Consider the following 22,761-nt stretch of genomic DNA (forward strand, 5'->3'; position numbering starts at 1 on the left):
CTGCTATATTATTCCAGGGACAATAGAGGTGCCAGGTCATCTCTAACCTACTAAGTGGCTGAGACTCAGCATGCCTCAGATTACTTTCATGTCAGTCTTCAAACTCAAAGAGAGCATTGTCAATTGTACCATATTGCTAGTAAATCCATTTGGTGGAGGAATTAAAGGAAGGGTTCTTGCCAATTGATCAACAGTTGTAGAATCTGCATTCTTCTTAGTTCCATAGAGGGATTTAAGATGAAAAGGATTCTTTTTATTTGTGGTTTCTCCCTGATAACCAGGCTTACAAGGTTAGACAAATGGGAATGCTCAGTGTGCTGGGGGTATACATACATGTTTTAAATATCTGCCTTTTTAAAAGGAAGCTGACTTTTTTTTCTAAGAGCTTTGATGGGATAAGATTCAATTTACTATAATCTGTAGATAGTGTCCATCTGTTGGAGATTCTAAAATCTGAACTAGTAGTCTTATTTTCTAGGGGGACTATCTGTATTCTCAAGATTTTAAGACAAGAAAAAAAAACAGGGATAATTTGCAGATGCCATTTGTTTGGCCAATGCTGCTCTAGAGTAGGAAAAAATGCACCACCCGCTCGACATTTGTTGCTTTACACAGTTATTGAAAGCAATAAAAACTTGACCCTATAACGCACCTGGTAGTAATCAGTTCTTATTCAGTTAAATTGGAATGGCTCTTTTTCAGTTTCTTTTAAAACTAAGACATTCTCTTTAGTATCATGAGAAGAGCATCACTGTAAGAATACACACATTCTAAATTGCTCAGAGCAATATCATTAAAGACATTTGAAGTTTTGAACGGCATTGCCTCTTTTCTATGTCTATGTCAAAGATTTAATCTTGACTATAATTGGCTGCCAATTGGCATTCAACTAGTATATTATGTGGGCTTGAGCTGAGCATCTGTTTAAAACAGGAACAATATTTTAGAATTAGAATCATAGCAAGGAAAGGAATCAAAATTTGTTTTCCATCTAATGATCTTTTCATTGTTAGTTCTATTACTGTGCTGGAGTGAGGGTGATGGAGACCTCTGTGTGATAGGCTACTAATTTAAATCCAATTTAAAATTACAAGAAAGGAAAATGGGGCAAACGCCTTGAAATTGCCTCGCTGGTAAATTTATGGTAAATAATTTTTGCACTGCCGCATAAGCTACATTTGTGTTTTGCAGAGCTCATCACTTGGCACCTGAAGACCACCAAATTATCCTCTATACCTCATTGCAGCTGGCTCTTATCAGACAGGTAAGTACAAAGACAGAAAGAATGGAACTATTTCTATGGTGTACTGGCATCTACCGTACATGAATTCTTTTTCTTGGCCATATATTTTTTTGCCCTTGTTTTTTTTTAAATCTCTCATAGAATTGATATATCAGCAGTCAGAAAGTGCTTCAATACTTTTTAGGTCCATTATTGCATATTGTTATTTATATATTTTGTTAACTTTCTGATGCTTGGATTATAACTTTATTGAAACTCTTCTTATGCATGTTTATGGAAGACATAAAACGACTAGAGAAACTTCTAGATGAGGGTGGGCAAGTTGTGGTCCTTCAGATGTTGCTGGATTTCATTTTCTACTTTTCCTCACCACTGGCCATTCCCATTGAAGCTTCTTGAGATTCACTAGGGTGAAAGATCATATGCTGCTCACTCCCCTACTAGGGTTTCCAGAATTATTGTAGATTTGCAACTGAATTGAATATTGTTGGGTTTTTTCAAAATTATTCTACTTTCCATTTTATTAAGTTGCATGCTTAGAAGGTTGTTTTAAAGTAATCCCAATTTTTTTAGAGAGTTATTCTTTGAATTAAATTTGGAATTGACTTCTTCTTGCTATTATTGTTGATTGAAAGTTATTGCTCTACTAACTTATATTGTTATATATTGTTGGTTATATATCAGTGAGAACAGTCTGGAAGCTCCAAATGCAATTTAGGATACCCCCTTAATATATTTTTAAAATCTATTGATATTTGGCCAGAATTTTCTATGCTCATTCTATTTTTCTTCCTTTAATTGCATGTAAATCTTTAAGTCATGCTTGAAATATAGTTTGAGGCTGCTAGCCAATTTAAAATATTTTGCTTTTGCCAACTCATAAAAAACATTTAAATATATGTTAATATTCTGAATAAAAAAATGTTTTCTCTTTCTGGTTAACCATAGGGTAAATGATAATATCAATGTATGTGACAGATTATATGCTATAATTAAAATTTTCATCAGCCAATTTGGGGACTACTGTCAAGGATACATCTTCTGAAATTAAATGAGCTAGAGTAAAATAATTGTTCTATTAATTCTTTGATTTCAGGGTAAAAGTTTAGAAACCCTCTCAGTTTGTTTTTAAGCCTCTATTGTTGGTGAGTTCCTTTCATTTAGCAAAATAATTAGAAGGTAGCAACATTTCATGACTTCTAAAGTTAAAAAAGACTATCACAATTATCACAACACAATTATTTTAAAATGGCTTCCCCTTTGGAGATCAGATTTGTCCCTTTTCTGTTTGCTTTCAAATTTTGGCAATATTTGGAAAACAAATTCTTGATTTGCATTGCATTGCACTGAACTGTTATTCTTTTTTATTTTCATTTTTCTAATCAATTATGTCAGATTTTTTACCACTGATATTTTCATTGCTTACACCTTGTAAGATAAGATTTAGTTGAATGTGGAGGAGTTTAAGTTCAATAAATGAATAAATAAATGTAAAGTAGGTCACCCTTTCTTTATAGTGATGCATACAAGACATAGTTAAATTAAAAAGATATCAAGATTAAGAGATCAGTTCAATAATAACTTCCTTCCTTCCTGTTTTTAACAGCTTTGAAAATACTTATCACCTGCTACTATTTAAAATATAAGCAAGCTTACCTGAAGTGTTAATTTATAGGATTTTAGGATTGTATAAAGATGTTTTAAAGTTCCTGCTGGGGAGTTCAATTGGTTTACTCCTTGCAATTAGGTTTTAATAATTCTGCCTTTGTTGATATTTTAGCTTAGGGACTTCTTTTATTTTGCTGTAGTCAAAAGGCCAGAACAAGTGAAACTGATCTGAAAGGATGAGTAACTGAGCAATCATTTAATATTTATTTTGCAGATTTGTGATGCAATAGAGCTTCTCCAAGAAGCACTGAAACTGTGTAAGGATGATATGAATTCTCTTCATTTGTTGGCCCTCCTTTTTTCATCACAAAAAGACTACCAACATGCTTTGGATGTAATGGATGTGGCCCTTGCAGAGTATCCTGACTGCTTTCAGTAAGTGTTGTTCAGAATATATTCCGTCTCTCACCCTTTTGTGCACATCATGGAGGATTGATGAGCAAGTTGTGCAATCCAGATGTTGGGTTTATTCCCCCTCACAACCCTCCAATCCCAGCTGCTAGTTAGTACTGATGGGGAACCAATTTCTCCATTTCTGGTCTAAAGGAAGGGCCTTTTGCTCTACTGAAAACTGTTATGGAGATAAAGATACCTGGGAGCACATACAACTCTTAAAAGAGTGCAAATATATTGCACATGTGGAGCAGAAGAATAATCTGAAACATCTATTGTAAAAGGTTTATGATAAAGGAGCAAAAATGGACTCCTTTGGGGAGCCATAGGTCACTTTGTGCCTGTTGTAATGATTTAACTTACTATTAAATAGCATCCTACATTTCATAAAAAAAACCAGTATTTCTTCTCAAACCCACTCTTCTTTCTATTCAGATCAGCTTTAAAAAAAACCTCTGCTTCTTTCTCTCTGTCCAGGATAATGATATTAAGCACAAGGCGGCTTCTTGTTTGTGCTGAACCCAATGTTGTGGAACATTTCCTGGATCCCCAGGCTTAAAAGAAACAGAAACAAGCTTCTTCTTGGAAGCTTTTGCTAATATTTTGTTAGAGAACTTCCGGAATGCATTAGAGTGAAAGCAAGCAGATATAAAACGGTGAATGTTTTCAGTACAGTGAATACATACAAAATCCTCTTTTGCACATAACTCCTTTAGTTTAAAAAATGGTAACATGAATAATAATAGCACAGTTTTTCAGAACAGTAATATTTTTCTTTTACCCAGTGCCTGGCCTTGAAAAATATGCCCCAGGTTTTCACTAGGACTGATTCTATGGTAAAACAGCTGGATGTGCCTATTAGCTAATATCTGCAAGAAGGTCAGCTACAGCTTCTGTTTCCAGATAACTAAAGGTACAACATTCTACTTAAAACAAAAAGAAGAAGACACGCAGACCACCTGAAGTACAGTATGGAAAAGAAACAAAACTGACACAGGGTCCAGCATAGAATTCACTAATTATCTACCAATAATTATAGTTGCAAAACTGCAATGAAACAGGCAAAAAACCCAAAACCCCTGTAGTAACCATTGTTAAAATGCTATCCCTCTTTCTCCTTGTTGGTTTGAGCCAAATCATCGGAGCAATCATATGTGCTTACTTTAGGCTTCTTTAATCCAGTGTCATCATCTGAACCTTTTCAGTCTGGGTTCAGGCTGGAGTATACTACTGAAATGGCACTGATGGCATTTATGGATGATCTCTAGTGGCCCTGGACTGTCATGGTGCAACTTTCTTGGCTCACCTAGATTTCTTGGCAGCTTTAGATACCGTCTACCATGAGATCCTTCTGGACTGGAGGCATTATTTTGTGGGTTCTCCTCTTTCCCCATGGCTGATTCCAATTGGGGTTGCAGGAAGGATAGCTGCAATATCATATGCACCTTCCAAAGTGGTGGAACTTGCAGTGTAATGCTGCTTTTATCTGAGAAGAAATACAGCAAGATGAACTAATTCTACTTTATTGTAAGGCTACATATTGCAATTGACCCCCACCCACCATCCAGATCGTTGCAACACAAAAGAATAATGGACGCACAGCCAGCACCTCAGCCACACAGGATGATACGAAACAGCCAATCAATTTACAAACATCAACTCTATCTACCAATCAGGATGCAACTACACAGCCAATCAACCCACTTATAGCAACGAAGACAGCACTACACACACCCCCACCAAGATATATAGAGAGACAGTAGCTCCAACCACACTTTACTCGCACAAGCACGAAGCCGAAAATACCAGCCTGAAGATGGCGAGTGGGACCTTCGCCAAAATGTTGCCAAGACAATAACCTCAATCTTACACAGGAAAAGACCCGAATACAACAAGACCAGCATACATACATACATACATACATACATACATACATACATGCACGCATGCATGCATACATACAGGATATACATACATACATACATACATACATACATACATACATACAGGATATACATACATACATACAGGATATACATACATACATACAGGATATACATACATACATACAGGACATACATACATACATACATAATAAAATAAGAAAATAAGGGTTTTGGTTAATTATGTGGCATAGTTAAGTTGGTGTATACTCTGAGCAACCACATAAATAGATTTTCTTTATGATATCTTAATAATCTTTATCTTAATAATCTGGTCTTTCAGAACTTCCCACAGTGCACCCATCACAGGTGTAAATGAATCCATCTAGGGTACTTTGATACATGATTTTTATCAGCAATAGAGCTTTTTCCAAAGTTTAAAATCTTTGCATATGATGTCCAAAGTAGAATAATTTGAACCAGGTCATTCGTATCTGGAATGAGAATTCTGGATTGATTTATTTGATGATCTACTGGTCTAATGTGAGCAAAGTATTTAATTGAGGGGAAAGAGTCAATTAAAATGTAGAAGGAACAAAGGAAAAACAATGGAATGAACAAATGAACTGTGTTTAGAAATCAATAGGAAAAATGCAGAAATTATGGCTCTTTCTATGCTGCAAAAAATAATTTATAATAACTGAAATTAAGCTCTGCCTTTGCCATCAATCAAACTAAATTGCATATTGCCAAGGCTGCCCCAATAAAAAATGACTATGCTATATAATGATTTACCACAGTAAAATAGGTAGGTTTGATGTGATGATGATGGATTAGTAGTGGAAGAAGAAAAAATCAGAATTTCCTTAGTCTGAACTGATACCTGAATAGATTCTATGAGTAACTAAAATTAAACAATGAGAATTCCAGCAAAAAGCCGCCTTGTTTTTTTTTAGTTTGCTGTAAGACCCTCAGCTGTGAGTGGAATAGAAATAAAAATTATTAGGAATGCTCACAAAGTCAGCCAGATGTTTACATTGGGTTTAGCATTTTTTCCACCTATCAAATCATTTCCAAAGATCTATGATAGGCAAAGTTTGTTTGATGGTGTAAAAGGTATCCTGCCAGGATTTAAGCTGTCCCAAGTAAAGCTACCATTTGCAATTGACTGATGGTGATTTTATAATGCCAATGAGGTAGTGTTCCTGGTGTTTTGGGCCTTCATCCAAGGAGACTATTACTATTGATATTATCTTTGCTTTCTTTCATCCCAGTCATTCTTCTTCTATTTGCAAGTCTTTGTATTTTGTGATTTCCTCCAATTCTTTCTTTTCCATATTGCTGTCTCCAGATACTGCCACATCTTCTATCCGGACTTCTTCGTCATTCTTATCAACAGTTTTTAAATATGGGGTGTTTTGTGGCGGGTGCCTGTCTGTTTGAATTCTAAGGTCCCAAAGCATTTAGCTTCTTCATTTGCTAGTACTTTATTTTGTGGTCCTATCAGTTCTTGCTTATAGGCAAATGATATTTCTTGCATATATTCCAATGCACCATTGTTGCTACTTTGTCATGTTGTTGTTTGTAGTCAGTTTTGCAGAAGCCAGCTAGGTGATCTCCTGTTCTTCAGCTTCTTTGCACAGGCAACATTTGCTTATGTTGTTGTTTTCTCAATTCTGGTTTTGTGTGCATTTGTTTTCCAGGCTTGGTCTTGTGCAGCCAGAATTAGCCCCTTTGTCTCTTTCTTCAAATTTCCTGCTTTTAGACATTTCCATTCTCCATTGTTCTTCAGATACTCTTCCAATGCCCTTTTTTCTTCTTCAATTATCTAGTAACTTGCAACATTCCACACCCAATTTTGTTTCTTGGTTACTAGAGTCTATCAACATCATTGCATGGATTAAGGGCATGATTCATTGTCATTATTTTTCTGGTCTCCCTATGCAGGACTTTTAGTTCTGCTTGAGTCCAGTTCTCTATTGCAGCTGTGTATCTAATACTAGAAATGCCCAGGTGTTAATTGCCTTGAGATATTTTCTTCATTGAGTTTGGACTTTCTTCACCCTGATGATGTATTCTCTTCTAACCTTCTTGATTTCAGTGTACTTGTTGTTGTCAGCTCGAAAGATGCCCAGGTATCTGTAGTAATTGTCTTCATCCAGACTCTTGATGTCATTTCCATAGGGCATCTTGATTTCTTCACTATTTTACCCTCTCCTTGGTAAGAGTGGGTGGTTTTTCCATACAGTTTCAGATCATCCATGTAAAGGTGCTGGGATAGCCTGGCAGAAGTTTTTGATGTTTACAGCCATGGCCTGACTTGTTTGGTGTGGTTGACAGAGGAATCAATGCAATGACCAATAACAGTGGTGAGAGTGAGTTTCCTTGGAAGATTCCTCTCTTGATTTAACCCCTCCCTGTCTATCACCATTGACCAACAACTGTGTCTTCCATTGTGCCACTGATCTTTGTACAAAGCTTCTGCTGTTTCTACAGAGTTCTATTATCTCTAGGTCCTTGATTATCCAATTACATGGCAGGGAGTCAAATGCCTTCTTGTAATCAATCCATGCTGTATTCAAGTTGGCCCTCATTCTCTTGCAATTTTCCAGAATCATCTTGTCAATTAGGAACTGAGCTTTTGTTCCTCTGCTGTTTGTGCAATTTCCTTTCTGTTCGGGTGGAAACAGCTTATTTTCAACTAGAAGCTGTTGGACAGCATCAGCTACCACACTGATTAGCAATTGGAAAGTTGTTAGTAAGCAGTAATTGTAGTTGCCTGGTGCTGACCTTTTGTTGAATCTGAACGCCCATCCTGGTATCCATTCTCAGTAGCAGAGGCTTTTTGCAAAGATGGCAAAAGGCTTTGCAAATGGAGGGAAGTCTTCATTCAGTGCTTCAGGCCTTCCCTCTGTTTGTAAAGCCTTTTGCCACAGATCTTGTCCAGGACTGGGTTTGCAGAGAACTGAGGCCTAAAGTACCATGAGAGCATGCAATCTTGTGGTATTTTAAGCCTCCATTCTCTGAGAACACACTGAAGGCCTGAACCACAGAACCATGCCAAGAAACTGAAGGCTCACTAGATCATTGCAAGGTGACTCACCAGAGGTGGGGGTCGGCTAGGCATGGCAAATATTGCAGTGCCTTTGCGTTTGTTTGTAAGGGTGAACAACTGCCATGGTGTGGAAACATTCATAATTTTAGGACTGTATTGTAAGTACTTTGGGGCAGGGGTGAAATTCAGCAGGTTCTGACAGGTTCTGGAGAACCGGTGGCGGAAATTTTGAGTAGTTTAGAGAACTGGCAAATACCACCTGTGGCTGGTCCCAGAGGTGGGGGGGCAATGGAGATTTTGCATATCCTTCCCCTGTCATGCCCACCAAGCCACACCCACAGAACCGGTAGAAAAAAAATGTCACCACTGCTTGGGGGGATTATGTCATAACTTCGAATGGTCACTGTGAACTGTCATAAATGGAGGGTTACCTGTATTTCTTTGTTTTCAATTTTTGTATATTTGTGACAGGTAAACAACTTTTCTTCTAGTAGTCCTGCAACTGCTGGCTGTTGTTGCTCAGAAAATAGTCCCGAGTCCTATAGCACATTTGTCCCCAGATGTCCAGGAATTTCGATACCTAGTGCATCCTTGTTGACCTTGACCAGTTTGGGTTTCTGTAAAATTGCAACTCACCATATTGTTTATGGGAGAGATAGTTTTCACCTGGTTTCTCTGATGAGACCTGTCCAATGTAGTTGAATTTCTGGCATAGCTCAGATCTTCTTTAGAGTACACAAGTCTCACAACCATGTCATTGAGGGATTATTATTTTCTTGTTGTTTTGTCACATAGCCAGATGTTTAGACTGGATTTGGCATTTTTATCTACCTTTTGACTCCCTTCCAAATACCTGGGATATGTAAATGTTATTTGATGGTGTTAATTATGATGATGATGTGGGTTATGACCTGTTGGTTTGGATAGGGCTTTAAAAATAATATGCATTCTAATATGAAACAAGTGGAAAGTACAATCATATCCGTTATTATGCATCAAAGAGAGCTGATAGCTTTTTCAAACTACAGAAAATGTAGTTGTTATTTTAAGGGTATCTATGAACAGTAAGAGGCGTAATTCTGCTTCCTGGGTGCCAGTTTATTTCTCAAAGTGATTGTATGAACAGGGAAGCCCACTTGGGCTGGACAGGTTGGATAAGACAGAAATATTAAGTTAGGTGCTGCTCCCAGGTTCAGATGAATGCAAGACCAGAATATGATTTCTGCAGGAGAAATATGTTGGCAATGGACTCCTCTGGGCCCTTTTATAGAGTGTGATGTGAGTGAGCTGGACTCAACACCACCCATTCCTGGGCAACCCAAGGCCTCCTCCCAAGTGGATTTGTATTACTACTCTGTGTTTAATTACATGAACACCTGCTGCTTCTCAAATACTACAGAACTGCACATTTTCTCCTACATAACTATACAGCCAGCTTTCTGTTTATAGTCTTTTAAAAGTTAACGATCTTAATATCATGACTGATGAATAGATTTAAAAACCATAAAATTAGGAATATATTTTTCTTTTCCTTTTTTGTTGTAATTAAGCTTTTAATAAAATTATTTCATAAAAAAACATAATGCAAGGCAATGCATGAAGTCTAATAATGAGTGCATGGCTACTGTTAACTTTTCATCTGTAAGATCTCACTCCCTTAAACGTGTAATTATTCCATTTCTCTTAAGTTCCATACTTGGGTAAGATCAAGAAGCGTGGATTACACAGGTTTCAGTAAGGTATCTCTAATGGTACAGTAATCATGGGATAAGTACCAAATCTTGGAGACTGCTGGACATATTTCCAACCCACATTTATATTGTGTTCATTAAGGCAGAATTTCTCTAAATCAGTGTTTTTCAAATATGGCAACATTAAGCATGTTGGCTAGGGAATTCTGGGAGTTGAGGTCCACACAACTTAAAGTTGCCAAATTTGAAAAGCACTGCTCTAAATATTCTGAAATGCTTCTTTCCAGGCTATTGGTCACCAGGACTGAGTTGCCAGTTATAAACTAAATAATGAGGGGGGGAAATCCTCTTGTATGTCTTATCTCCCTTTCATTCCTTTTCTAGCCTCTTCAAAGTCTCTTACATCTCCTGTCCTGTTCATACTTTGTAGTAAATGTCTTCCTTCCTTCTCAGCATACAATAGGTTAACAGAGGTAGGAAGTTTTTGGTGCATAACTAGCACATGATGAGATATATTCTCAGATATTATGCAGTTAGTTTTTCCTTAGTCCCAACTCCAGATTCAGCATGTTTCTTCATTATTCTTTATAAAAGTAGCAATAGCACTTAGACTGATATACCACTTCATAGTGCTTCACAGTCTTGCACCCAACAATCTGGGTCCTCGGCAGGATGAAAGACTGAATCAAACTTGAGCCTAGTGAGATTCGAACTGCCAAATTGCAGGCAGCTGGCATATAGCCTGCAGTACTGCACTCTAACCACGGCTCACTAAGTAAGTAAGAAGATATATGTGAACATAGAATACAAACATTTATTATAAAGATAATAAAGAAAAATAATGATTTTTTTCATAGAATACATTAGACAGAATGCTAGAATTTAATCCAAGAAACACTTGCACACCAAGCCTCATGGCTAAATAATTATATGGATCACATTTTACTATTATTTCAATTAGCTCTGAAGGGTACTTACACAAGAGCAGTAAATTCCAATAATCGCTCTAAAGAGCTCTTGAAAAGACTAGTGATCAAGTGAACATTAAAAATGATCTTTCAATCTTCTATCGGCTTTTATTATTGCAAAGCTTATATATCGCAAGTGAATACCAAAACTACAGATAGAAAAATAGACCTCAAAAATTTAACCTACAATTTTGTTATCTAAGTTCTAAGCGAAATAAGAGAAAACATATTGTTGATGTAAAACTGAAGGTTAGAATTGGCTGGAAACGGAACTCAGACATAATAATTTATAAACCCTACTTTATGGTTTAGATTTATGTATGCATTAAACCCTGGTTAAACATAACATACTCAGTGTATGTTTTTATGCCACATGAAAACCGTAAACAAAGAACACATTCTAGTTATGTTGATGGTGATTGTCTTCCATTGACTTTATTTTGATTCTATAAGTAAAAGCAGGATTGCTCTGTAGTTTTGCAGTGTTCTTGTCAAATTGCTAAAGACCAAACTAGTCATATTTAGCAACTATACATGTGATTTTTTTAAAAAAACAAGTCATTACTGAATGTAGGGCAGCTTCCAAACTAATTTTTATCAACATAACAAAACAGGGACAGAAAGACATTTCTTTTTCTTCTCCTGCTGTCATCCCAGACAAAAATAACTGTTTCCCCTCACTCAGAAAGAAAAGTTCTCGTAGCCACCGAGGACAGCTCCACTTCAAAGCAGCCTCTTGTAATGGTGGCTCTGATGATCATTGGGACCTTAGCAGGACAGAATGGAGTTGAACATTTATTTGGATTTGCTGTTTACCACATAGACACATGCGAAGAAACACAGACACAAATTCAGCTTCTAATGATTCTGGTTTTTAGACTGAAGGAGGCTTTAAAAATATCTTGATGCTTGAACACATTTGCTATGGTTCTCAGAAATCACTTTTAGTATACTTGAACTGACTTCCAAGTAAACACGAGGTTTTATATATTGATTTGTGTTGACAAAGAGCCGTACAGCACTTTCCACACTGACAATTTTTTTATGACATGAGTTTCCATGGCCTATAAATCTTAAAGTATTAAACCCATGTTAGTCTTTAAAGTACCAGAAGACACTTAGTTATTTTTACTGTGACAAGTAATGCGACTATCCCTTTGGGAATTATTTTCCCTGAGTCAGACCTTGATGTATGATATATCAGCAGTGTGCATTTACTGTTCTGTCAATGGCTTTGTGCAGTATTTTAAGAGACATCATCCAAAGTGGGTGATGCAAGAATTAAAAGCAGACTAATTTGGGGGGGGGGTGTTTTTAGAGCAAAAGCTAAAGCACTCATTCCCCCCTCCCTTAAAATTCTCCCAGGCTCTCCGTCCCAGAAATTCAGGAGAAGGGGAAACCTGCCCAATTTAACTGTGCATGTCCGTATGTATGTATGAGAAGTAGAAATACCCCACTGGAAGTAAGAGAGAGCCATTTCCAGACCAATGGATAGATTTCATTAAAAATAAAAAGTACGTTGTAGGAAATATAAAATGCATCTATGTCATTTTCAAAGATACAGCATTTTTAAAAAGATTAACAGGAAAAGGTTGAAGTGATTGGTTAATGTAATAATAGTTGCTAATTTGCACAGCTTTAAAAGGGGATTAGACCAAATAATGAAATGGAAATCTATCACGCTGTCTTTCATTTCTAACAGTAATCTCAGAGAAGGTCTGTTTTGTGATCTATTAGGTCTTGCTTGTAAATTTTGTATCAGACCCTGGTTGGCTTCTGCAGGACAAAAATATGTTTGACTTTGGCCTGATCCAACAGGACTGTTCTCATGCCTTTAGATTTAACTTCCTACAGCTGAAACTAAATACGTTTTTATTTTATGTTTAATAAATACTTCTTGCCTTAGTCAAGGCCACTTGTAATGAAAGTAGCTATAGCAACAAAACAAAGTTTCAACTAATGAAGGGACATTTCCAACAAGAATCAAAGCTTGTGAGTCTGAAGTATGCATCCCTATTAGTTACCTTCAAGTTGCAGATGTGATATATTCCAGTGCCACTGAAGTTTGCGAAAAATTTTTTAACAATCTTCTGGCTTCTGTGGGGTGTTTTGTTGCATAAATGTATATTGCACATCTTACTATACAATAGCAGAGTTGGAAGGGACCTTGGAGGTCTTCTAGTCCAACCCCCTGCCTAGGCAGGAAACCCTATACTGTTTCAGAAAAATGGCTATCCAACATCTTCTTAAAGACTTCCAGTGCTGGGGCATTCACAACTTCTGGAGGCAAGCTGTTCCACTGATTAATTGTTCTAACTGTCAGGAAATTTCTCCTCAGTTCTAAGTTGTTTCTCTCCTTGATTAGTTCTACCCTCAGGTGCCCTGGAAAATAGTTTGACTCCCTCTTCTTTGTGGCAACCTCTGAGATATTGGAACGCTGCTATCATGTCTCCCCTAGTCCTTCTTTTCATTAAACTAGACATACCCAGTTCCTACAAACGTTCCTCTTGTTCAAATGTTTTAAATACAGGAATACTTTCACGTATATTATAATAACAAAAGGGGGAATATAACAAACAAATACACAAATATCATCTTAAATTTAGATTCCAGTAAATAGGTGCAGTCACAGGAGCTACGTTAAGTCCTCCTGGACCCACAGCTGACCTTCGAACATCATTTGTCAGCTGTGACCTGGGGGGCATTTGCCCAGGTTTGCCTGGTACACCAGTTGCGTCCCTACCTGAACCGGGAGGCCCTCACAACAGTCACTCGTGCCCTTGTGACCTGTAGGCTGGAATATTGCAATGTGCTCTACATGGGGCTGCCCTTGAAGAGCATTCGGCGACTCCAGCTAGTCCAGAACGCGGCCGCACGAGCGATAGTGGGTGCACCTCGGTTCACCCACGTAACACCTATCCTCCGTGAGCTGCGCTGGCTACCTGTTGATCTCCGGGTGCGCTTCAAGGTGCTACTTATCACCTATAAAGCCCTTCATGGTAGTGGGCCTGGGTACTTGAGAGACCGCCTACTGCCAATTACCTCCACCAGACCGATTTGATCGCATCGATTAGGCCTCCTCCGAATTCCATCTTCTAGCCAGTGCAAACTGGCAACTACCCGGAGGAGGGCCTTCTCGGTGGCTGCTCCGTCCCTTTGGAACGAATTCCCCGTGGAGATTCGGACCCTCTCCACCCTCCAATCCTTCCGCGCTGCTGTAAAGATCTGGCTGTCCCGGCTGGCCTGGGGCTAAGATTATAGCCCCACTCGAATTGTGTGATTGTTGCGTTTTTCTCTTTTAATATGCTGTATTGTTTATTGTTTGTTGCTTCCCCCTCCCTTTTGAATTGTGAGCTGCCCTGAGTCCCCTTAGGGAAAAAGGCGGCATACAAATAAAGGCAAAAAGTAAAAGTAAAAAGTAAAGTAAAGTGTCCTTGATCTGCAAACTGCATTGGGTGTCAGTTTGCTTCTGAGTCCAATTCAAGGTATTGGTCATCACTTATTAAGCCCAACATGGCATGGGCCAGGCTACCTACAGAACCAGCTTTGCCTTTCCCATTTGATCAGGCATGAGGGTATGCTGCAAGCCTATCAGTCAAAAGAATTTCAATTGGTTTGGTCTAGGAAGTCAGCCTTCTCTGCCGCTGCCCCCTTAATATGGACCATCCTTCTCCCAAGGATGAGGCAAGCTCCTACTCTCCCAGCCTTCTGTAAAGGGGTCAAAACCTGACTCTATGGCCTTTTATCGGGGGTGGAGGCAGCGGCTGGCTGGTGCTACACAAACCTTCTCTCCACTATATTAAGCAATATTAAATGTCCATCCTAGAATTCTGATTTTAATTTCTATGCAATTTTATAATGATTTAATCTTATAATATTTAAAAATAATCCTAAATTAATCTTAATATTTAATTGTTAATTTTATAAGATGTTTTATATGCAGATTATGATGTATACCTCCCAGAGCCCCTTCTTTAGGAAAATGAGTGGTCTAATATGAATGAATGAATGAATGACAGGGACATAACAGTAATATTTTATTCTTATTGTGGGATAAGATGGAGCTACAGGCTATTTCCGATGTTGCATTATCAAACCTTTTTTTTTTGTTTTGTTTTATAATCTTACTTACTGGTTTATGTAACCATAACTGTTTCTGCCCTTTTTTAAAATGTTACCTAGCCATTTCTAGGAATTGTATGGAATGAAAGAATCATTCCACACAATTCTGAAGAATCCCTTAAGACTGGAAAAATCTGGCAATAGTATACCGGTAGTAATAGATAACATGACCTATATCTTAATATATCAATCTGTACAGATCTATATGTGCTGATTTTCTATTTGCAGTAGGCTTGATGTTGATAATCAAGGAACTACGAAGAACAAAACAATACTCCAAATCTAAAACATCATTTAGATGCTTTTCAATTGAGACATGAATTAATAGAACTCAAAAATGTTCATGAGTGCAAACTGAGTTAGGATCAGACTGTACGAAAATATTTTCCAAGTAGTAAGAAATTAATAGCTGTGATTTTGACAATGTTTGACTCCTGACTTAACTCCCCTTCGTCCTTTCTTTGATAATTCATTTTTTAATCATAGGAATACATTAACTTAATAGAAGCAATTTTCTGTGTTAGAGAATAACTGCGAAATCTATTTCCTTAAGTCACGAGAAGCCAACCATAAAAATATACCATAGATAATATTACAATGACTAGTTGACTCAGGCTGATCTCAAGTAAACTAAATAGGGATTACCGTAGTTCCAGTTACTATTTAGATGGAAGACTATCCTAGATGTCTGAGTTAGCAACTGAACAACCCCCTACCATTTAAATTACTGCCTTGGTTTCAAAAACCTTAAACCCTTTATCTGGTTTCTACTCTCTCTTCTCTAGGGGCTTTCTACATTTCTTATCTCCAGCAGTCATAATCATTAATTTAACAAAAGAATAATCAACAAAACTACCTTGTGGGAAAGACCTGCCTGCTTAGATTACATGAATTTTTAAAGGAGAAGTTTTTAAAGATATGGAGAGAAAGAGAGAGAGAGAGAGAGAGAGAGAGATCTGAATATAAAATGATCCTGATTAGAAAAATTAATGTTAATGTTTGTAAGCTGCTCAGAGTTGCCTCGAGGCAAGATGGGTGGCAAATAAGTCTAATAAAGAAATGAAAAGAATAAAGAAATGTAAAGAAAATATTACCCAGAATATTTTGAATTTTTAAACATTTATAAACTTATAAATTATCTATTAAACATCACTATCTGACTTAGCGCCCTAGCACTAAAACAAGGAAATCAGAATTAGAAGCAATTAAACCTTACTAAGAAAATGCCATTTTTAAACAAAAATATGTTTAATATTTAATATTTTAACATTTAAGGAAGGCATATCATGGATCAAAATACTTCTGGAGCACACTCTCAAAAAGTGGAGACATTACCAAAAAGGCCTGTCCCCTTAGAAAATACAATTTATGAATTGGCTGTGTAGATTGCTTATAATAGATAACTACATGGGATAATGCTCAACTTTCTGTACTCTTTTCCAGATACCACTTTTTTTTAGTATTTCCAACACTGAACCAGTGGTGGGATTCAAATAATTTAACAACCGGTTCTCTGTCCTAATGACCAGGTGGGTCATGTGACCGTGTGGGCATGGCCAACTCAGCATTACTCAGGTTGATGGGCACTTTGCCTTAGCTATTACAATGTAATAAGGATTAACCAGAGAGGCAGTTTCTCTAAGCAGGGCAATAAAGATGAGGCTAGAAACAACACCAGAATGTTTCCTTCCTGCCTTCCTTACAGGATTAGCCCTGTAAAGCAGAAAAAAACCCAAAGAAGATTTCTTCCAACAACCGGTTCGCTGAACCTCTTAGAAAGTTAAGAACTGGTTCTCCCGAATAGGTGCGAACTGGCTGAATCCCACCACTGCACTGAACCTACTAGAAAGAGAAAAAAGAGGTCTATTTGGAGTAAATGGCTAAGTGGAATTGGGAGCAGGAAGATTTTTGAGAATACGCTCAGCATTTTGTTATAAATCCCACTTGAATGGAAAACCAAAATGTTAAAGTATGAATGATTCATAATGTAAATTCACTGGGTTTCCTCCCTTCAGAAGGTGTTGTCTCATTGACCTTTGAAGACTAGATCCAGATTTCCATTCGGGCATCTGGCAAGTTGCCTTTGTAATCCAGGAGGAATGGAAAAGGAGCCCCATTCTGCAGTCTCCCTCTGAGTGATAATGTTGAGTGCCCACAAGGTTCTCCTTGTTCACTTCGTCAGGATATATATGAAGTAAAGGAGTGTTTTGTGGGGCATTAAAAGTTAGGGTTGCTTTCATAAACAAGGTGTAAAAAATCAGGCTTATAAATGTTACTTTGTGTCTAGTATATACATTTAAAGAAAACTGAAAGGCTGTGTAGAACTTCCAAAAATTCCTAATTAAGCAGAAAGTCAGTTTCAGCTCCACCCTTTGAAGCCAACTTTCCCTCAAAGAAACTTCTGTCAAGGCTAACAGTCAATATTATTTTGAATAGGTTGAAAGAACAATGCAGTGCCTTTTAGTTTTGCTTGCTGAAAATGTATTTAAAAGGGGATTTTAGCAAGGTGATTCTATGCTGTATACCATAAATCAGATCTCTTGTATCTTTAATAATTTAACAGAAATGAGAAATTTCCACATATACAGCTGTTTCTCTCTGAGCTTGGCTGTTTTCTTAAAGATGTTTCCTTAGGTAACATTACCAGTGATAGCACTGACTAGCACTGATGATATTGCCTAGTATGCATAATGAAACTTCTACAGAAAACCAAAAAGCTCAAAGAACACCAAGGACCTCTCATTTCAACTCTGAGCTACAACTATCCTCCTTTAATGGAGGCTTTTCTCTTTCTCTGGCTGCAATCCCTGAATGTGCCAAAACAGGTGAAATATTAAACAAGGGGAGGTTGTATGATGGAAATAAAATCTATATAACTACAAGCTTCGTATTTGAAACAAAACATTTGCATAGCACTACCACTTCAACTATGACTTTTGATGTAAAAGAGTAGACCTTCATCTTAATCAGGGGTGGGCTTCAACAATTTTAGCAAGGGGTTCTCTGCCCGGTTGCTGGGTGGGCGTGGCCATAGTAGGCGTGGCCTAGTCAGCCTCCTGCACCATGGGGGGGAGTGTTTTTGCCATCCCTGGGTTCTGGAGGCTTTCCTCGAGTCTCCGGGAGAGTGAAAATGGCCTCCCCAGGCTCCGGAGGCCCTCTGGAGGCCAGAAATGGGCTCGTTTCTGGCCTTCCCAAACTTCTAGTTGGCCCGTTTTCCCCCCTCCCCAAGCCTCTGCCTCGCCCTGCACTTACCTGCATCCAAAATAGGCCACGTGGGGACTCCTGGGAGGGGAAGGGTGGGGTGGGAAAGGTCAGCCAGGGATTTGGTGGGATTTGGTGGTTCTGCGAACTGCACAGAATCTTAGCTAGAGGTTCTCCCAAACCCCTGCAAACCCCCAGCTGCCCACCCCTGCATTAATCCATATTTACAAATGTTGAGTATTTTGGAGCAAGGCCAGAATACACTGCAGCTCTATGGTGGTTTTCGTATTCACCAAAATAAATCCTTACACAACAGGATATGCATCTAATAGAAAGGATACTATGTTAACGATCTGGTCAGCAACCAACCAGGAAGCTGTTCTTTTTCATTGTCCTAACTTAGCCCAATTTAAAAAGGGGGGGGAATCACTCTAAGATGGGCCTTTTAGAAACCCAGCACAGTAAGTGCTAAAGGACATAAATTCCAGTGGGGATATGGGAAACCAAAGAGCTTGGAGGCAGGGCAAGGCAAGAATTCTCACTTGGAAACTGGCTGCTTCCAAGCTCCGGTATTTCTGCTGCAGAACGGTGCTGGTGTGAATTCCTTCTATATCGTGGAGAACACAGCTCCATGACTTTGCTGCCCAAAGGCAATGCACTATGTGACTGTGTAAATGCAGAGCTGATCTAGAAGTGGCACAAATGTTGCATGTCAAGTGACCTGGATATGACCACTGACTAAGAGTCGAATCCAGATCCTCTGAAACCTGCTGTAGCAAAATAATAGCTATCATTTCCCACCAAATTACTCAACATAATCTATCCATTGAAACTGCAGAGAAGGTACAACGTTCATATCTGCTACTATCTTATACAATGCTCCAAACTCCAGCCTCCACCTCTGGATTTTAGGCATAAGGCTCACTTAAGAGGTCATGAGGAAATTGATCTGACCATGATGACTCATGTCAGTGGACTAAAAAACTTTGCTCAGAAGTTTCCATTGGTGGCATAATGTCAGATAAGAAAAAAAAGTATTTGATTGTTTACACAAGACAAACATGGTGAAACACTTTGGGTGGCTATGACAAATAATCTATTCTTTGTATACAGACTTTAAAACATTAATTCTCAGTTATACTGTTTGCCTGCTTGTACTTAAGAAAATAATATTGAAGTCTCCTGCAGTGCACCCTGAATTATTCATCCAGCATCCTGGAGAACGGTGGCGAAATGGGATGAGCATATCTTTTTGTGCTATCTTGTTTTATCTCTATTTATCTTCATAAGAACTTTGCAAGATAAACTGTGTAGAAAAAGAGAATAACTGGCCCATGAATCAGCTTTAGAATTGTTTAAGCAATTGCACCCTTTATTGTTCTGGTACAGCAGGTGGCAGCATAGAGCTAAACTTGACTGGTCTTTAAAAAGCTAAGCAGGATTGGACTTGGTTGGTACTTGAATGGGAAACTGAGGAATCCCAGGGCTAGATGCTAGATTAGGAAGCCTATCCTGAAAGAAAGCAACACTAACTGCTTTGTATTCTTACTAAGGAAACTACCAGGAGCTACAGGAGTCACGTTTATCTTGAGGGAGGCTTTACGTTTATATTTTCACATTGAGCAAGAGATGGGTACTTTTTTGTCCCAAGAGCCGCATGGATTGTGGGACTTGGAGATGGGTGGGCAAACATGTGCAAGTGCTTCCATTTTGGCATAGCTGCATCACATTTAAATATACATATATTCCAGAGATTCTTCTCCCTCTCTCACATCCCTACCCTTCCCGTAATCCTCTCAACAGGCCTAATTATGGCTGCCCTCATGCAGCCAATAGGAAAAAGAATACCGTCCTTTATTTTCCAGCAGCCAACTATTCCACTGAATAATGGGGGATGTGAATAGGAATCCTTGAACCTCTGAGCACTGAAATTCTGTGAAAGATGCTGCTTTTCAAGTGTTTGTGGCACAGCTTTAATAAGAAGTGGGAGAATTTCACTCAGGAGCAAGAACTCTATGTTCATGTTTAATGGATGTGCACAATTTGTGCTGGACATTAATGCATTTGTGAAATCTGAAAAGTGTAGTAATGGTGAAGGTGATGATGACTACTAAGGGGGTAATGCGGTCACTTAGCAGTTAAGATGCTGAGCTTGCAAATCTGGAAAGCCTGCAGCATGGGTTCGAGATCTGAGCGCTGCATAACGGAGTGAGCTCCTGTTATTTGTCTCAGCTCATGCCAACCTAGCAGTTCAAAAGCATGCAAACATGAGTAGACAAATAGGTACTGCTTTAGCAGGAAGGTTACTGTGTCCCATATTTTCATACTGCTTACATGATGATAGAAACGTCTCAGAGATGAGTACCACTCCCTTGAGTCAGAGGAAACTTTTAAACTGCTAAATGCCTATTGGAAGAAATGCCCTTCTAGGTTCAGTTCCAAGTGGGGGGGAAAACACTGGAAACATGGAGGCTGCTTGGAAAGGTGGTTTAATCGTGGACAGGATCACATGACTTGAGTTCCTGAACAGAAGAGGGGGTCACATGCTTCCAGATGTTGGGTGAAGAAGAAATGAGAGTGAGATCTTGAAAGTCCCTGGTTTTATGCCCTCTCTGGCCTTTGATCTTGCTCTTGTATTCTGATTGGTTGTCAGATTCCCATGGGGCCATGCAGGAGCAATTCTTTAGGCTGTGCTTTAAGTCCAAGTTTGGTTGCCTTGCTGGCTGATGTAATTTCCCCAGGTACCTTGTGGTGAGTTTTTGTAGAAGATTAATCCCACCTTTGTTGTGTAGAGTAGACTAGCTCAGGCTTTAATGGCTCATTGACAAAAGTGTGGGCTATTAAGAGTGAGTCTGTTTCCTGACTAAAACATGTTTCTCCATTTCTTATCCAGGGGAATATAATATTCTGCCTTTTCAACATTTCCTAGGATATTTCATTTTTCCAGGAGAGGGGTGGGTTTTAACTTCCTACATGCCCAAATATATGTCCTCAACCACATTGGAACATTTGAGTGCTTCCCAGCAAGGCATTTAAAATAAAAAATGTTACAGAGTAAATATGCTGGGATTCCTATAAAAACATTGAGATCACATGCATGATTTGATTGTTTTCAGGAACATCTTTGGTGCAATTGAATATTAAAATGAATATTTCAAAACAAAGATGCATTTTCTTCTTTTGGGCTTTCATTTACTTTATCCTTTAAAGGACATTCTGACATTAAACCTAAGACCCTTCTTAGTGGGAAGGATTGGTTTCCAATGAAAGTTTCATCTTATATATTCAACTCACCTTTTATTGAATGACAATTTTAGTTCTGTCAACGAATGTTGCTATTCAAGGATATGGGTATAAAGAGGTAATCCTTCATGTAACCAAATGGAATTTGATAGAAGGCTTTGAATTTTAAACATAGCTCTGCTGGAATTTTTCTTAATGGCTCTGAGGATTAAATTCTACTTCTTGCCATATATCTTGCAGCAAGCTCTGTATTTCAGCAGATAGAATAAAGTTCAGTTCAGGACCTTATTTGACATTCACACAACCATAATTCTCCTTTCCATAAAATTCTTGTTAAGTTTTCTGCTGAAGCTGCATTGTGCTAGACCAAGAAGTGGGTGGGTATGGGAGCTACTAAGCCTAACTCATGAGCATGTGCTCCTGGGTTTCATTCACCAGCTGGACCACTAATTATACATTGCCAACAAAAGGAGAAAGCTTTGCATAAAATATATCTGTGCTAATTTACATACATCTTTTGAAAGGACAATTATAAGTGAAGTAAAACAACCACCCAGAGTTGTTGTATTCATGAGAAGGGAGCATAGAAATTTAATAAATAAATATACTGGTACATCTGACACCATTGTAGGGGAACATTGTGAATAGGCTTTTTATGTGTTTGTTCAATCTGATCCCCAGTGGTAGTTTTGGATGATGAGCAATATTAAGGTTAGCTGATTTGCTCGGATCCTAAAAGTGCAAGAAAAGTCATGCTGACACCTTGAAAAGGCATTGTAGAGCTAAGAAAACCAATGAAAAGGTCAACTGAAATAATTAAGGAGCTGAAGTAATTCCCCTGCAAGCTTCTCCCCTTAAAACATGTGGCATTAATATAATATAGTGGAAATAATCTCTTTAGGATTATTCTGTCCATTATCAATATTATAATTTCTTCACTGTAATGTTCACTTAATGAAGTTTTCTTTGAATAAAGATTTAGGCAGGATTGGTTTAAAAGCTATGAATGTAGTGTGTCTTTTTCCATTTTTCACAACAATGTTAAATACTGTATGTACAAATGTATGCCTTTAGAAATCCAAGTTAAAGTTGTTACTTTTTTCCTACTTTTTTGTAATTCTTCACTTCTACCCTTTAGAATCTTTTCTATAGTATTCACCATAGGTTTCTATCGTTTTTTAAATCTTTGTAAAATCTTCTTTTAACTAAAAATTGTTTTTTTAAAAAAATCTAGGTTATCAACATTTTTAGATTTGGGGATTGAAGAATGTTTTCCAGCCTGATTGTTTTTTAA

The 22,761-nt window shown here is 38.0% G+C and overlaps 1 protein-coding gene across 1 annotated transcript in view; it reads left to right on the forward strand.

Moving 5' to 3' along the window:
* The window catches only part of TTC7A (tetratricopeptide repeat domain 7A), a 162,790-nt gene that overhangs the window by 73,545 nt on the left and 66,484 nt on the right, over nucleotides 1-22,761 (forward strand). Inside the window, 2 exon segments of the mRNA XM_032215831.1 lie at nucleotides 1,192-1,264; nucleotides 3,126-3,286. Coding sequence (XP_032071722.1) covers nucleotides 1,192-1,264; nucleotides 3,126-3,286 — 234 coding nt within the window.

Source organism: Thamnophis elegans, chromosome 4 (genome assembly GCF_009769535.1).
Source record: "Thamnophis elegans isolate rThaEle1 chromosome 4, rThaEle1.pri, whole genome shotgun sequence".
Classification (NCBI taxonomy): domain Eukaryota; kingdom Metazoa; phylum Chordata; class Lepidosauria; order Squamata; family Colubridae; genus Thamnophis; species Thamnophis elegans.